A 17542-nucleotide genomic window follows, 5' to 3' on the forward strand; every position below is an offset into this window, starting at 1 on the left:
GCATAAATGCCATTTCATATACCCATTATTTTTTTACACTCTTCCCTACTTTCTTCCTATGTTGGCATAGTTTTTACAGACTTGACTGTATCTGTGAGGAATTTATGGAAAATCTAAAGCCATTAATAGAAATTGGTAGACATATGTCATTATTATTACCAACACATAATGAACACTTACTGTGTACCTGCTACTTTAATCTTACCTCATTTAATTATGACATAATTTCTGTGAAGTATTGACAGGAATCATTATTTACATATTTAGGTGAAGAAGCCAATGCAAACTTAGAGATGAAATAACTCACCTAGAGACACCCAACTTAGAATGGCAGGCTAGAATTTAAACTCGGGTCTATCTGCTTATAAATCCGTGCCTTTACCAGTATTCATAGCAGTAGAACCTTGATATATTGATGTTGATACATTTCTAGTCATTTAAAAATTTCCTCAGTTTGTGCTAGCTCTATGGAAACCAAAAACATCTCAGATGCTAAAACATCTGTTCAGCTCAATTATGCTCGTTTCAGTTCAATTAGCATTTATTGACTACTTACTATGAGCCAAGTACTATTCTAGGCACTGGGGATTCAGAAATACATAAGATACATCATTTTCTGTGGCCAACAAGGTGATATAATGGGTTAAAGGCTTAAGATATTATACAACCCTGACTTTATTGAGCAACTATTTCCCTCCATTTGTTATGTCTCAGGAAGAAATGCCTATGTACAAATAACCTAATAAGTGCAGTTTAATTGCCTAGAAAAATTAGAAAATTATTCTTTTAATCAATAGGCCAGTTAGAATAAGATAAATGATCAGAAATATCTAATATTCTTAAATTGCTTCCAAATAAACTATGCCTTGCAGGCAATAATTATCAATATAATTATTAATGATATAATTACAATTTGACCTCTTAAGTAAACATCCAATAAAATCATACTTATTTCATGGGCATGTTTCTTTTTTATTTTAATGCAGAGGAGAAAAGAGTACCTGTATTTCAAATGTCTGTATTCTTCATCTTTTTTTAGTCTGAGCATACAAGTTGACTTAAATGTCACTATCACTCTGAAGTGTTAAGGATAATTTGACAATGATATGAAGTGATGTTTGGATTTTTGAAACATTTGCTTAAGTTCACTCCTTGTGTTTTGAAATATCTCAGCACATATTTTATTTATATTTAAATATATCTTGAGTGAAAGTGCTGGTTTCCTTCTGAATTATTAGAGATTGGCTAGAAGCATGGCAGTGCCAAATTGATTGTTGTAATAACTGGTAGGTGACTTTAGGGAAGATAGACAAAGTAAAGGTTTATTCTTCTTTAGAATTCATTCAATTGCATAAAGGCGTAAATATCAGTCTTAAGACAATACTAGAAGATTGTGCTACATAAAAAATAATTACAGTAGAAATCTATATATTCATGATATATGCATATCATTAATTTGGTGTTATTATTTACATAAATTTCCAACTGATATCAGCTTGCCTTGAGTAAGAACTTTGGGATTATCCCTTCAGAATTTATTCTTTCCCCATTCTGTTTTTCTGATTATTATCTTTCTAATATTCATGTGAAGATCTTAGTTTTTACAGCTGGCTGGTTTTACTAAAGACTGAACTAAACTTTTAATGGCTGTTTTCTCTTTGGAGCACAAAAAATTCTGATGGGTGCGAAACCTATTCTAAGTCTTAGCTTCTATGCTGCTTTGTCTGCAGTATTGTAATACTGTATCTCAACTGAATTCATGAAAAAAAAATAGAAAAATGGGACACATTCATTGTTTTAAGGTCTTGATTAGTTTGCAAGATTTTCATGAGAAAAATATACAGCGTGATTCTCCCCTAGTTCACCACTGCAAACTTTCAATGTAGTTATGTGGTTTGTTGTTTTATTATACTTCTTCAATATAGTACAAAACTAGTCATTAGACCCCTGCCATGTTCTGCAAAATTGAATAGGAACAGTTTAATAGCCAGGGAATCAGGCATGGGAAAAGACATCAAGAATGCCTTTTAAAGGGAAACACTATGGTTATCCTCTGAGAATTACATAGTCAGTGAGATTTGCCTGCCTTAAACTGTTCTGTTTCTGTAGATTTGTTTTCCCCAGTACAAAAATTCTTAGATGTTTGATGAGCTCTACAAATTTTTCATAAATTCCAAAATGTACAGGATCCAAAGACAAGAACTGGCAATATCATGGTTGCTATAATAACAGGCATATGATTCAGACAAAAACAGAAGAGGTTACCACCCAACTCAAGAAAAAGGCAAACTCATCTTGCTTTTTGCGTACTTTATTCAAAGTCAAGCTTCCTAGAGGCCTGAGCTGAAAAATGTGTTAGAGTGAAAATAGTTTGCCATGGTCTGTAACTTTCAATATGTTATGATCACAATTATATCATAAAAACTATTAGGAGCAAATACTGTAAAAGCAAAAGATTGCTTATACATTAAGTAGACTAACCATCTTTCCCTTTACTTCTCATTTACTTCTTCATCCAAAATTTATTGAGACCTACTATGTGGCTGACATTGTGCCAGATGTTTTCGCAGTGTTATAAAAGACAAATCTCACCTTCATCATGGTGCATTATACTCAATGGCTACCAAATAATTTTTAGCCACAAGGTAATTTTCATGGCATCATACAGGTTATCAGGATGTTATAGTGCTAGACTCTCAGTTGTTACTTCAGTAAACATTCACTATGGAAAAATTGTGCTATAGAACTGTAGGTGAAAACTAGTGTTGGTGTTGTATACTAGGACACACTGGTTGGAGAATTCACTCTATCCAAAATTATAAAATTATAGGTCCTAATATAGAAGTTTCAACTCTCTTTTTTGTGTGTATGCATAGAGCAATGTATTTTCTGTTCCTTCCTGAAAATTTGTATTTTTAAATGCAAACTGAATACAGCACCAAAGCACAATCTATACAGGAAAAAGTTAATAAGATGACTTCAGCAAAATTAAAACTTTTTCTCTGCAGAAGACAGTGTTAAGAAAATGAAAAAAAAAAAAAGATTGTAAAAAGAAATTTTCAAATCACATGTGTGACAAATAATTTCTTTCTAGAATATATAAGGAACTTACAAAACTCAACAATAAAAAAAAACTCAATTAAAAAAATAAGCCAAAGGTTTGAAAAGACTCTTCACCAAAGATATACAGATGACAAATAAGCACATGAAAAGATGCATCATTAGTCAATAGGAAAATGCAAATTAAAAATACAGTTTAATAACACTACACACCTATAAGAATGACAACAATTCAATAAAGAACAGAAAGAAACTGGTTATACCAAAGTGCTATTAAGGGTGTAGAACAGTTAGAGCAATGTAGAACTCTCATACATTTCACCCTTGATTATTTTACTCAAGAGAAATGAAAACTTGTAGTCACACAAAATCTTACATAGCAGCTTTATTCACAATCACCAAAACCTGGAAACAACCCAAAAGTCTTTAAGCAGGAGAATGGATAAACAAAACCTGCTACATCCATACATGCAATGCTATTCAGCAACCCAAAAAGAATGACTGATTCATAGAGACAGTAACATGGATGAACCTAAAATGCACTTTGCTATGTGAAAGAAGTAAGACCTCAAAGGATACATACTGTATCATTTTTTATATATATGACATTCTGGGGGAGGAGGGAAGCAAAACTATAGGGACAACAACTTATCAGTTGTTCCCAAAAGTTAGAACTGATGGGAAAGTATTGACTGCAGGGGGACCCCATAAGGGAACTTTTTAGTGGTGATAGAACTGTCCGGCCTCGTGATTTTGGTGATGGATATAAGACTGTGCATTTGCCAGAACTATACAACTACAAAGAGTGAATTTTATTGAATGTACATTAAAAAGCTATGTGTGATGATAAATAATGGAAATAATGGGAAAAAAGCAAATGCGCAACTTTTTCTACTAAGAACTTTAATGAAGTTTATGTTTTTTGACTTTGTTTTTCCATTTCAATAAATCTATTCTTAGGAAAGTAATCAACGTGTTATGGTCAAGAATATTTTTGGGGTGTTATTTATCACAGAGAAATTGAAAACATCTTAATTGTGCAATTATAGTGAGGTAGTTAAATAAATTACCATACATTTCCCATGTACAGACATTAAAGTTATGTTTCTGAAGGTTAATTACAGAGATAAATGATTATTGTTTAGTGATGTGTTACCAATTTACTCTATTGACTTACCCAGTCTAACTTAAAAGTTTTTATTATTTAACTATTTAAGAAACTTCTAGATAACTTGAAGTACTTTGTAAAGGTATACCTCATATTGAAGCTGGTCCAGATTCTTTTCTGCAGAGCTAGCTAGACAGCTAAATGAAATGAGGAATATTATTTCTGACTTTATAATCCTTTCAGTTCCTCTTATACTTTTCTAGCTAAGACAAAACTAGGATGGAGAAGAGACATAGTATCTTTAACTCAAATCATTTTTCTATTTGGAATGTCCTTTATCCCCCCCCCTTTTTTTTTTTTTTTTTTTTTTTTGAGACAGAGTCTTGCTGTGTTGCCCAGGCTGGAGTGCAGTGGCCGGATCTCTGCTCACTGCAAGCTCTGCCTCCCGGGTTTACGCCATTCTCTTGCCTCAGCCTCCGGAGTAGCTGGGACTACAGGCGCCCGCCACCTCGCCCGGCTATTTTTTTGTATTTTTTAGTAGAGACGGGATTTCACCGGGTTAACCAGGATGGTCTCGGTCTCCTGACCTCGTGATCCTCCCATCTCGGCCTCCCAAAGTGCTGGGATTACAGGCTTGAGCCATCGCGCCCGGCCTTTTATCCCCATTTTTACCAATAATAAGAAAACCACATTATGTATAAATAGTGTTTACAATTTTCTAAATGTTATTTTCTATTGCCCTCTTTGATCCATCATCAAATCCAATAATATAATCAGAAATGTTAGTACTGCCCTTCCCTCCACTTATGGCAGGTATCTTAGGCCTAATAAGCTTAATAATTTTCCAACGTTATATTTTGATAAGTGTCAAAAGCAGAACTGAAATCTAGACGTCCCAACTACTCCTCAACTCTTCTGTCCATTATGATGCACTGTTTACTTGCTGCAATATTTTCCTTTTGAAGAAGCATTTTCTACATTACAGAGCTCACTTATTCATTTTATTCTTTTATTCTGGATTCATCTTCTGAAAATTATACAGAATTTTTCTGTAGAACTCTCATGAGAAATAAGCTTTCCACATTAAGTAGATGTCATCAGATCATATTTTGAGATGTTGCAGTCTGCTTTTTTCTTGTACACCTTCATGGGCAAGAAACCCTCCCCCTGTTGATTTCTGAGGCATGCACTGGAAAAATTGGGATAATTATACCTCAAATACAAACATACAGACAAGAGTTAGTGCACAAAATGGAGCTCACATCAGAGACAATAAGTCCGGAAGTCAGTAATTCATATGCAAGAGCCAGGTGTATAGAACAGTGCTTGGTAAATCCCACGTAGCTCCCTTCTAATATCATAAAGGAAGGCCAAAGGACTAGAGTGTAGAGTGTTAGCATAAGCCTGGATCCCACATTGCTGGCTTCCTGGGTCAGAAATGAGGAGCCTGGGGAGGATGTGGAGAAGACAGTAGATGGTGAGAGTCCCTGGCCCCTCTCATTCTGTGGATGAAATGCTGGGCTGAGGAAATGACAACTATGGAAATTTCAGATAGGTTAAAAGGAAACTGAAAGCAGAGAAAATGGTTCCCTGTGTTTAGGCACAGAGTGGGCCTGAGCTACCTGCTACCCACCCTCCAAACCAGGTCCCCGAGGCCTGTTTATCATGTGGGGATGGTCCTGAAATTCCCGAATGCCCCTGTGTGGACTGTGGAAATGTTGGCTACTCCAGGAAACTAGGACTTGCTTGGAGTCAGGTGTAGGTGGCTGTGAAGCATGTGGACCAGAAGAAAGGAAAACCGTGTCATGGACCCTAGAAATTCACAGTGGCTGCAGGTGCACTTTCAAGACTAGGTAATAATACACCAAGACCAATTTGATGGCAGTAACTCAGTTGGAGAACCAACAAAATTCACACAATAGTGTTCAACATTGTTACATACATTTTTCCCTGACCCTTGACTGCTGCCCGGAGAAAATGAGAAAAGAGACAGAAGAGAAACATTGAAAACCTGAGATTGAGTTAACTCTGAAACATGGAGTTTTACCATCCAGTGCTAAGTTACTTTAAATGGATACCTTCTTACCCTGTTCTCATCCACCCTGACTACCAAGCTGAAAGGTTTATCAACAAGTTGGCGTTATTTTTAGGAACAACAACAACAACAACAACAACAAAGTTTTTTCCTGCATTTTAGTTATAGTAATTTTCAAACTCTTTACACAAATATAAAATAGTGATTGCTTCCTCCTGGAATGTGTGACTGGACCGCCTCAATGTAACATTTCAGCACTGATGTGGTTTGGATTTGTGACTCTACCCAACTCTACCCAATTCTCATGTTGAACTGTAATCTCGAATATTGGAAAGAGGGGTCTGATGTGAGGTGACTGGAACATGGAGGCGGATATCCCCCTTGCTATTCTCTTGACAGGGAGTTCTCATGTGATCTGTTTGTTTAAAAGTGTGCAGTATCCCCCAACCCCTACTTCCTCCTAACTCGGCCCTGTAAGGTGTGACTGCTCCCCCTTCTGCCATGAAGTAAGTTTCCTGAGGCCTCTCCAGCCATGCTTCCTGTACAGCCTGTAGAACCATGAGCCAATTTAACCTCTTTCCTTTATAAATTACCCAGGCAGTTCTTTATAACAGTGTGAGAATGAACTAACACGACCACTAAGATGTTTTGTTAGATTTTTGCTTGATTTGTTGTTTTTGAGCAACTGCAGTTTGCTCCTAAATCATAGAGTCTGTTTCTGCTCTTTGGCATCTCCTCTCACCTTGAGTAACACATAGTACGCTATTCATGTACTAAAGGTGTGATCATACTTACACTTCACTGACTTTCCACTGGATTGATCCTTCTGTAGCCAGGTACATACATTGTCCTGAGAGAGAATAGAACGCTTGAGTATCAGTAGAGCATCATGATTAAGAAACATACTCTGACTGGGTTGTCCATGTCCAAATTCAAGCTCCACCATTTACTTGTGTTTGTTTCTACACAGAATATTTAACTTACCCAAGACACAGTGCCTGTATTAATAAAGATAGTTCCCACAAAGGACTATTGTGAAATTTAGATGAATTAATATAGATGATTTACTTGGAGCAGAAACTGACATCTATTAAGTACTATGCATGTGTTTACTGATATTAATGCTTTGAGGGTTAAATAAACTAATACTTGTAGAACATAACAGTATGTTTCTGGGTACATCCTAGGTGATCAAATTGTTAGCTACTATTGTTGTATTATTGTATGTTGAAGAACTTTGTATACCTACCCAGTTAGGCTTCTGAAACAAACAGCTCACCTGCCACACGGATGCCATTTTAGCTAACTCCTGGCCTTTGTAATCATGTTTATTTGGAAATACTGTTTCTTATTGTTTATTATTGCTATTATTTCTTATCTCAAGTATTTTCTTTTTAATGTCTCTTTTGGGTTTTCCTCCCATGTTCATTTTAGCCTTTGCTCTATGTTCTCTTTCTTTACTTCTATCAGCTCTTAGAACTTCGTTGTTTTTCACTTTGTGAGCATCTTTACATCATTATTATATTTTTTGCCTGTGTTTGTGTAATTTAGCTCACCATTCATTGTACAGTTTTTGCTGAATCTCCCTACTTGAGTCTTTACTTATGTGGCCTTGTATTCTATCACTTCCTCCCATCTCTTCATTCTGAACTCTCTTTCATCTACTTATCTTTTCTATGTTTGAAAAGCATTGTATAATTCCACCCCATGCCATGATGCAGTTCCAAAATAATCAAGGTGCCCACTCTTCTGGGCTTGCTCCCCCCATGCTAGATTTACTGATGAGCTGATAATGAATTGTGTAGAGTCCCTTATTCATGGTTTGGTACTATCTAAAAGTAATGTAAAGAGAAAGATACATGTGAGATATGAACCAGAAAGCAACACAACCCCTAATGGATAAGAACTGAGCTTATTACATACTGCAGATCTGCTTTCCAAACCCAGCTCAGACACTGGCTGTGTAAGGAAAAAACTTTGAGCAAGTTTTTTAACTTCTTCATGCCTCAGGTGTAACAATAGTGCCAAGCTAATGGTATTAATATGAATATTCAGTGAAATACTGCATGTGATGTGGTTAGCTAGAGTTTAATCCACTGTCAGCTTTCCCAAATATCAGATGCTGTTGTTATTTTATTGCAGTTGTTGATGTTGTTTTTGTTACTATAATATTTGACATCAAGTTTCTTTATGTATCTTCTTATATGTGTGAGCTAAATAGACAAATATGCTTCCAATTCTGAAACTAGCAAGAGGAGACATTAATTGTGTTGTTGGCAATATTAGGATATTGTAAATAGCTTCTGTTTTGCCCTTAGCTTTTGTTCCATATTTTAATGGTTCTGAGTATAAACATTTCCTTAGCTGGTTAGGGTCTCAATCCAGAAGTGGCCAGGGGCTACTTGCTTTTGAGGACATAATATTTAGATTTTAAAAATGGAATTAAATGCATGTGAGTTCCACTAAATTTGCTACGTACTGTCTGTTGATATCTTACTGAGCTGTGGGCAAGCATTTAATCAAGGTTTATTGGCATTCTTTTCTTAGATTTTAATAGGACATAAAATTTTATGACATGTAGAGTATTTTCGATAACTGTTTCGTTATTTTCCATAGTGTAATAGCATACAAGAGGAAATATCAATAAAGTACCCAGTATGCATTATTTTTGGACGAGTAAGGTAGTTTGAAGTTTGTATCATAACAAAGTGTTGGTCTGCTTTTCAAATTACACTGTGGATTCATGGTTTTCTAGGTTTTTTTATTTTCTTTGTCTTTCTATTTTGTTCATATCTTTATTTTTTCTTTCTCTCTTTGGGCACCTGTACTCTTGGGTCAGAAACTAAGAATTATAGACTATGCTGTTTGTTTATTTTTATAAAATATACATGCTATTTATATTTTATTTTTAATTGATATATAAATTTGAACTGAAAAAAGAAACATTCTTAAGTAATCTTGAGTATATTTATATGTTAGGAATCTTTGTCGTGTCCAAGTGCTTTTGATTCTGCTGAGAATGTGCAGGTATTAGAAGAGTAGTGTGAACTGTAGCCAGGGCCTATTCCTCTGGATATCTATGCCACAGCCCCCAGAATCACCAGCCAGCAAAATTGAGTGATAAATGTGACTCCAGAATTCCACTCCTAGATGTATATCCCAAATAAGTAGAAACAGGTATTCAAACAAGTATATGCACATGCATATTCATAGCAGTAGTATTCATAGTAACCAAAATACGGTAACAGCCCAAATGTCCATCAACAGATGAATAAACACATTTCAGTATATACATACAATGGAATATTGTTCATTCATAAAATGGAATGAAGTTCTGAAACATGCTGTAAGGTGAATGTGCCTCCAAAATACTATGCTTAAAGAAGCCAGATGCAAAACATCACAAGCATATATAAAATATTCAGAATAAATAAATCCATAGAGACAAAAAGAATGTAAATTGGCAGTTTCCAGGGGCTGCGGGGAAGAGGTAACAGAAACTGCTCAATGCATATGGGGCTTTGCTTTTGAGTGATTAAAATATTTTGTAACTATTGTGAATGTGCTAAATGCCACTGAAATGTTTACTTTAAAACAGTTAATTTTATGTTATGTGAATTTCATCACATTAAATTATTTTTCAAAATCCCAAGTGATACGGTCAAAGCAGCACCATGTTCCTTTTTCCCAGAATCATAACTGGTTTAAATAAGTCTATTCCACGAGGAGAGAACAGGGAGTTTGCTGTTATTGATCCCTGGGAGCCTGGTGAGTGCTGGGAATAATTGTATAGAGTCTTTTTGAAAGATGAATTCAATTTCCCTCTTAAATACATTCCATTTTATTATGACATTAGATTATCTGAGCTTGTGAAATTCACTTTTAATGGCTAAGCTTTTGAACTATGTGGGGCTTTATTTTCCATGCTTGCCTGAGATTTCCGTGGTCTCATTGATCGATCCAAGAAAATAAAAACAGGAAAGCATAAATGTTCCTCTTCTGAGATGGGTTCTCTCTGCACAATGGGAAGATAATTATACCAATGTATATGGGCAGATGAGGTTATTTAGGTTCAAGTGCTTTATTTTTGGCTCTTAGATGGTTTAGATTAGCCAACCATGTCAATAAAAGGATCCGTATAATTATAAGGTTTTAAATATTTTATGTAAACCAATCTGTGAAACTGTTGATTGTCATTTGTACACAAATATGAATAGTAAAGCAAGTGCTTTCCATGACTGTGACATAAATATCTAGATTTCAGATGAAGACCATTTGTTTTTTTTTGTGTGGTATATGTCTTTGCAAAGACATTTTTTAAGGTTCTCGTATATTGAGAGCTCACCATGTGTTAGATACCTTGATATGTATGTTGAATAAATGAATCCTAATCCTTAGAATAGCTCTAAAAGGTAAATGTTATTATTTTATTCCTACAAGTGAAATAATTGATATTCAAAAATGTTAAGTGATGTCCTTAAGTGAGTAAATGTTGGTAGCTACAATTCACCTTAATACACTTCATTGAGTCTGGCTAGACACATTGCAGCTTAGACACCATTGTGCAGTTTTTTTTTGTTTGTTTGTTTTTTCAAGATTTCTTTTAAAATAACTCCCACAGGAATTACAGGATGCTTATGACTATTAGTTTGGCTTCCCTGAAGTTCTGATCTATTTGTTCACTTTTCTGAATTAGCCTGTATAGCCAAACTATCAAAAGGTTGGTGTTGGTGGGAGTATTGACATTAAAGTTCACTGAGGAAATAGGTGTATCAGCTTATAAAAAGTCTGAGATTTTAAAAAGTATTTGAGCACCTGAAGTGAATACTGAGAACACTAAACGTAATAACAGGGAGGATGGTAAATTTTGGGTCACGGGAAACCTGAGTAACTGGGAACTTAAGGAAGGCAGAAATATAATAAAACTTATGTTTCTGTCTAGATCAGTTGGAATTTGATGTCAAATAACTCCTCCAAGATAGGCTTTCTCTTTTCATGACACACCTTCAGTATTAACTATCTTCCAGATACCTCATATTTTCCTACGTAACCTTTGCTGATCCTTCCAACGCCTGAAATACCGTCCATCCTTGCCACAAGTTCTCAGCCCTTTTATTTCCCTTATTGGAGGGAACCATGCCAATCCCCTGAATCACTAAAATATTTTACATTTGAATCACACAGTTGCAACTTGATATTTACTTTTGGGCTTGGTTTTACTTTTATGTGTTAATAGCTCATCTTCATCATTAATCATGAGCTCTAGAAAGATAAGTAACAGTCAACCCATCTATTTTTATCCCATCATATGTCTTAGACATAGTATTTACTCATCAAATAGTAGTTGACAGTTTTATAATTCTTTAATGTAGAGTTTTCTCAAAGCATACTCATAAAAGTACCATTTCTGAAAGAAAGAGACAGATGCTCTTCAAAAAGTATGGCCCCTGATCAAATACAGATGAAAAGCACTACATCTCATTTCCCTTCTAGGAAACTTACAATATATATTGGCATTTTCAACACTGAGAAGTTTTTCAGCAATGAAACCAATGTTACTATTTTTAACCCAACATTCCCCACCTTTCCCCTTACTTTTATTCATAAAACCCATAAACAAATATCTTGTTCCTCAAAATGTTTATAGCAAGACATAGCTTTAAAATATTTTGTGTATAGATTATGTTAATAATATTCACAAGTATGGAAATTAAATTTTGATTAGATGTAGGTTGGGCCTTTTGTTTGGACTGCGTGCTTCTATACTTGGGAAAGTGCTGTATTGGGGGTGTGTGTGTGTGTTTGTATGTGTGTATGTGTGTGTGTTACACACAGTGTGGACTCAACCTGGAAATAGATTGAGACTGAAGAGAGAATTATTGGAACTGGTCTTTCAGCTTGATTATCTGCTAGAACCTCTATTACTTCTCATGATATGCTTGAAAAGCTTTATTTGTACCTCAAGGGCAATGATTCTGGTCTCATTTACAAATATGAATACAGATATTAGCTGTGCACTATCTTCTCCTTCAGGCAGTCTTGCTGACTGTCAGATTGTTTTATTTACTTCCTCAGAAAAAGAATATCCATCTCCTTGGAATTAGACACAGCATGGTTAATGGGAGATGCAGAAGTTTTAGAGTCAGAGAGTTCGGGTTTGCTCCCCAGCTCAGGCCCGTGTAAGCATGAGCAAAGTTTCCTCTCTGAGCCTCTGCTCTGAGCCCTCATCTATGAGATGAGATGGATCACACTTGCCATTCAGAGTTTCTTGTGAGGACTCAATAACATATGCAAAGCCTGAGTGATATATGCAAAACACAGTGCCTGGCACAAGGAGATGTTTCAATAAATACTAGTCCCCTTCTCATTTATTTTTTTGTTTCAGCCAGATCATGACAAGAGAATTTCAAAGCCATAAAGTCATACAAACAAAACTGCCTCTCTCGTATAGTTGCCATTTCACATTTTACGTTGTTATTTCAAACAATAAATGATGTCACTATTCTTTGTGTCCTCTGTTTTTATGAGGAGACTATGAATGAGGGGAATAGTAAGAGTTGAGTTATTATCTATAAAAGAGGAATATTTGAATTCTAATAATATCAAATAAATAACCTGAGAGTTTTAAGAAGCCATTGTAGTCATTGAGATATCTTTCCGTTACTTAGAAATTATCCCTTTAGTCCTAACATCTGTTAATTATAAAACTCCATTATTTTATAGTTTCTGAAAAATCATGTTCTATGATATGGTATCAAAGGATTGTAAATAGTATTTATAGAAAGGCACTGAGGCAATAGCAAAATTGAGGATCCTTGACAACTGGTGTGTTTGTGCAGTATTTTTGAGTATAGTTATTTTTGGTTTAGCAATGCATTAGATTATTCAAGGGGGAATAGTAAATGTATTAGGGAGAACTTCAGACTGGCTGTCAACTTTATGTCAACTTGTTAACATAACTTTAGCCACAGGTCCAGTTTCATGTTAGTTTTGGATAATTTACCACCATGAAAGAGGAGAACAAAAGAGACATTATGTGATCATCTTGCATAAGGTTGCATATTTGGAGGTGAATGTACCCAAAAGAAAGCTAGAATTATAAAATTCCTTTTAATTTAGTAGATTAGAAGGCTCAACATAAATTGTGGTTTTCAGGTGAACGGACGGCTCTGACTTCCGTTTTGAAGAAAAGCATATACTTGTTATATGTGGTTGTCCGTAACACATCTACCACATGAGTCTTCAGCCATCCATGGCTCAATTGTTTCTGAAAGAATCAACTTTGTCTCTATGAAGGATTACAAATGGGAGTTTTGCTGCAGTCTCTACCTTTCTAAATGCCAAATTATCTCCTGGCAGTTTTTTCTGATGTAAAGATTGTGAATGGCTGAAGAAACTGTCTTCAGCCATTTGGAATTAATGAAATTGGATTGTCTGACTCATCCAAGAGTCTATGGATGCGTGTATGTCTGGTCTTCCTGCCAGGGGATAGCACATTGTCAGGTATTATTTCAGAGTTTAAGGAGGGGCTCTCTTCTCCAAACTTCAACAGATATTTCTGGATTCATTTTTTTTTGTGGTAGTTTAAACTGAAGTAATAGATAAAGCAGTGAGCCTAACTGTTCCTTGGACTGGCCTTGATTGTGCATTAATCACCAACTGTCTTGATCTTGTTGATTGTAGGGGAAGAGGTATCAGGGAGTCTTTGCCCAGTACCACCTCCTCCTGAGAGGAAGGCTTGTGAAATTCCCTGCCGAATGGACTGTGTGGTGAGCGAGTGGACGGAGTGGTCATCCTGTTCCCAGTCCTGTTCAAATAAAAACTCAGATGGGAAACAGACCAGGTCAAGAACTATCCTGGCACTGGCTGGGGAAGGTGAGTAACAGAAAATGTTTTCACTCTGGATGCATTAGCTCAATTATTATCATTTTTCCTCATTGGTGATAGAGAAGTTTATATGGAGGAAATAGTCACACATAGATGATATCTCTATTCCCTGAATCCAAGTTAACCGTTTCATTTCCCTCTATGCTTTTTGCTTTGATCCTCTAGTTTAGCTATGCTGGGTTCACCCGTTTACATGAATTGCTTTACCACATACCTGTGTATGGACCATGGCAATCAGATGGATGTTATTTTTCAATACCCTTCTTAGACAAGAAGGCAGAGTTTGGTTGACACACATCCAAACTGAAGATAGCTTGTGCAGTTGGGAACATAATTAGACTATGCTTAGTAAAAAGAGCTTCAAATTAATAATCAGGAGACATGGCTTCTCAACTGGGAACTGCGACTAACATCTGCAAACTACCTGATCCGTGCATGCTGGTATCCTGTTCTGTCATGCCAGCATTCTGCAGGAGGGGGGCACAGCATGAAGACTGTGAAAATGGCTTTGATGAAGCTAAAAAGTGCTATGAGAATATAAGCAGGTGACATCAGAACAAATTACAGGAGCAGCTCTTCCAGTAATTTACGGTGATGGTCTCTATCTCCAGCACACGTCATTTCTTTCATGCCCTCCCTTGGCTTTTTCTGCCCATGGCTCAGTTAGAACAGCAGGACAGCATGGCCACTGGCTGTGAGAAACTACTTTTTAAGTAAGTTTCTGTTCTTTGATCCTGAGAAATGGGGCCAGGGTCAAGATAAATGAAGATTTTCATATTCTTAAAGTGAAGTTGGTTTCTGCTCTTTTCTTTTATATTTCTGGAAGGGGTGAATGGGAAAAAAAATCAAGAATAACAAAACCAAGGTCACAAATCTTGGGCATTTGGCCCACTGAATAAACCATTAAAGTGTGGAAGAGTAGGAAAAGATCAATGCTTTAGATAAATACCACTTTTTATATGGAAATAAAAATGTTGTGAAAAGGGCAATAATGAAATTGGATTGTCTGACTCATCCAAGAGTCTATGGATGCATGTGTGTCTGGTCTTCCTGCCAGGGGATAGCACATTGTCAGGTATTATTTCAGAGTTTAAGGAGGGCTCTCTTCTCCAAACTGTAACAGTTATTTCTGGATTTCTCAAATTGCAGTGAAATGCACTGCTTGATAGAGGATAGGTGTCTTAAAATGGTTCTCTTAGAAAAATAACGCCTTTCATAGGAAAGGAAGACCATGCTGCATAAGGGTGTCTGTGTGTGTGTGTGTGTGTGTGTGTGTGTGTGTGTTTTGTGTGTGTGTTCAAGATAATATCACTTCAAAGTCATAGACTATTCTAACTAATACATGAAGCATAAAAATATTTTTTGAAAAGCAGATTTCTTTGGAATTTTATCTCAGAGATACATGCTGCAGTGGTGGGCAATAGAGTCAATTAATTTTAAAATCTAATTGATGTGGACTGCCGCTTGTTATTTAGTGAAAAAGAACGCACAATATTATCCTCAGTTGTTGCTCAGGACAAAAATCCCTGTTCTTAGATTGGAAAGAAGAGCACAATGGCTCACGTCTTTGGAAGGCTATGTCAGCAAAGCTCTTTCTCTAGACCATAAAAACAGCAGAAATAACAAAAACAAGAACAGCAACAACAGCAACAACTATGTCTTATCTTTTGTTCTTATTTTTGGCAGGTGGAAAGCCATGTCCCCCTGGTCAGGCTCTCCAAGAGCATCGTTTGTGTAACGACCATTCCTGTATGCAACTTTACTGGGAGACATCACCTTGGGGCCCTTGTTCTGAGGACACATTGGTAACTGCCCTTAATGCAACCATTGGCTGGAATGGAGAAGCCACGTGTGGTGTAGGCATTCAGACTCGGAGGGTCTTCTGTGTCAAGAGTCATGTGGGACAAGTGATGACCAAAAGGTATTATTAGCCTGTTACTGAAAATGCATTTGATTATTTCATGTTGAGTATTTTTAGTTGAAAGTGTTTATCAAGATATAGATATTTCTGGGTCTCTGATAGAGTGAGAGGGTTTGTTGTTGCTGTTTGACTGTTAAAGATTAAAACATGTGCCTCAAACAAGGATAAACACAGTTATGGTATGTATCATTGGCACATTTATAATATGTATTAATATATCAGTACATGGATAAAAATGAATAGTGTCTACAAACATTGAATGTGTTTGAATAATCAAACAAATTTTCTAGAGCTGACCTCAGTATTTTTTACTCTTCTCAAATCACATAAAGATGAGGTCAACATAAAGCTAGGTTCTGTGCTTTGCATTAAAGGGTTGTGTCTTACTCTCCTTTAGACTCCACAGATCTTTCCTGCATTAAATAGATACATCCATATTACAGCCATTCTAATTAGACTAAACGAATCCATGCCCTCAGATGGCTTACAATCTCATGCATGTTATACTCTCTGTACATGGAGATATAAAATGTTTTAAAGACAGTAGGAAAATATGGGCTTGGAAACTAGGATATAGATGTCAAAAAAGATCAAGAACAACTGCAAATGATGGGAGGAAAAAAAGTAATTGACTAAAGAACTGGCTGTGGGAGTTTTATCACTAGATCAAATGAGGAGATGTATATTTTCCTAAAGTTCCTGTGGGAAGGCTGATAAAGAAGAAAACAGAAGGGCCCTATGCATTATAGAGAGACTTGTGACTAGTCTATCTGGAGAGATTCCTAGTGGCCATATTCAGAGACCCTACTCCAGGCACAGGGTGTGGGACACTAGGATGAGCTGCTGCCAGCTTTGGTCTAGCGTCATAAGCTAGGCAACACAGAGTGCCTCCCCAGGGATTTTCAAGCTGGTAGAAGGAAACTTATTTTTTTCTGTTCATGATACTCTAAGCATATGAGCTGAGAGTTGCCATAGACAAGGTCAGGTCTTGTGGAAAAAGTAAAAGGAGAGATTCATTCTGATGCTCAGGAAGAAACAGATACGCAGTTGGAACAAATCCTGGCAGCACTGAACCGTGGTCCTGTCCCTACTGACTACACCCTGCCCTCCATGGCAAAATATGAAAATACATTCAGTGTCCTGCCTAGTTCAATTTAATTTGTGTTTCTCTTATGAGCAATGGAAACACTGAATAATTTCATCCGGGGAACCACGGTGAAGGGCTCTGGGCTTGATCCACACTGTCATGGAAGCCACTTTGGCCATGTGTAAGGAAAGTCACGCAAGCTCTGTTATGGGAAATGAACTGCTTACGGTGGATAGAGTGCAGACTGGCCAGACACTGCCCAGAGCTTGTGTTAGAGCATCTGATGAGCGGATGGTTTTGCAAATACACATGGAGTCATGTATTTGCAACTCACACTCTGACATGAAGGGAAGCATAGACTGGAACGTCTCACCTTTCTCTTCTCCTAAATGTGGCTCCCGGAGTTCTAGGATTGGATGTTCTTTCTTGTGCCAACCCCAGTCT

General features: G+C 36.5%; 1 protein-coding gene across 3 annotated transcripts in view; it reads left to right on the top strand.

The window, feature by feature from the left end:
- Nucleotides 1-17542, top strand: part of THSD7B (thrombospondin type 1 domain containing 7B) — a 907474-nt gene that overhangs the window by 442009 nt on the left and 447923 nt on the right. For all 3 annotated transcript variants that reach the window (XM_065525431.1, XM_074008583.1, XM_074008582.1), the window contains 2 exons: nucleotides 13887-14078; nucleotides 15777-16011. In XM_065525431.1, the coding sequence (XP_065381503.1) occupies nucleotides 13887-14078; nucleotides 15777-16011 (427 nt within the window). The remainder of the gene's footprint in view (nucleotides 1-13886; nucleotides 14079-15776; nucleotides 16012-17542) is intronic.

Source organism: Macaca fascicularis, chromosome 12, assembly GCF_037993035.2.
Source record: "Macaca fascicularis isolate 582-1 chromosome 12, T2T-MFA8v1.1".
In the NCBI taxonomy this organism is placed as follows: Eukaryota; Metazoa; Chordata; class Mammalia; order Primates; family Cercopithecidae; genus Macaca; species Macaca fascicularis.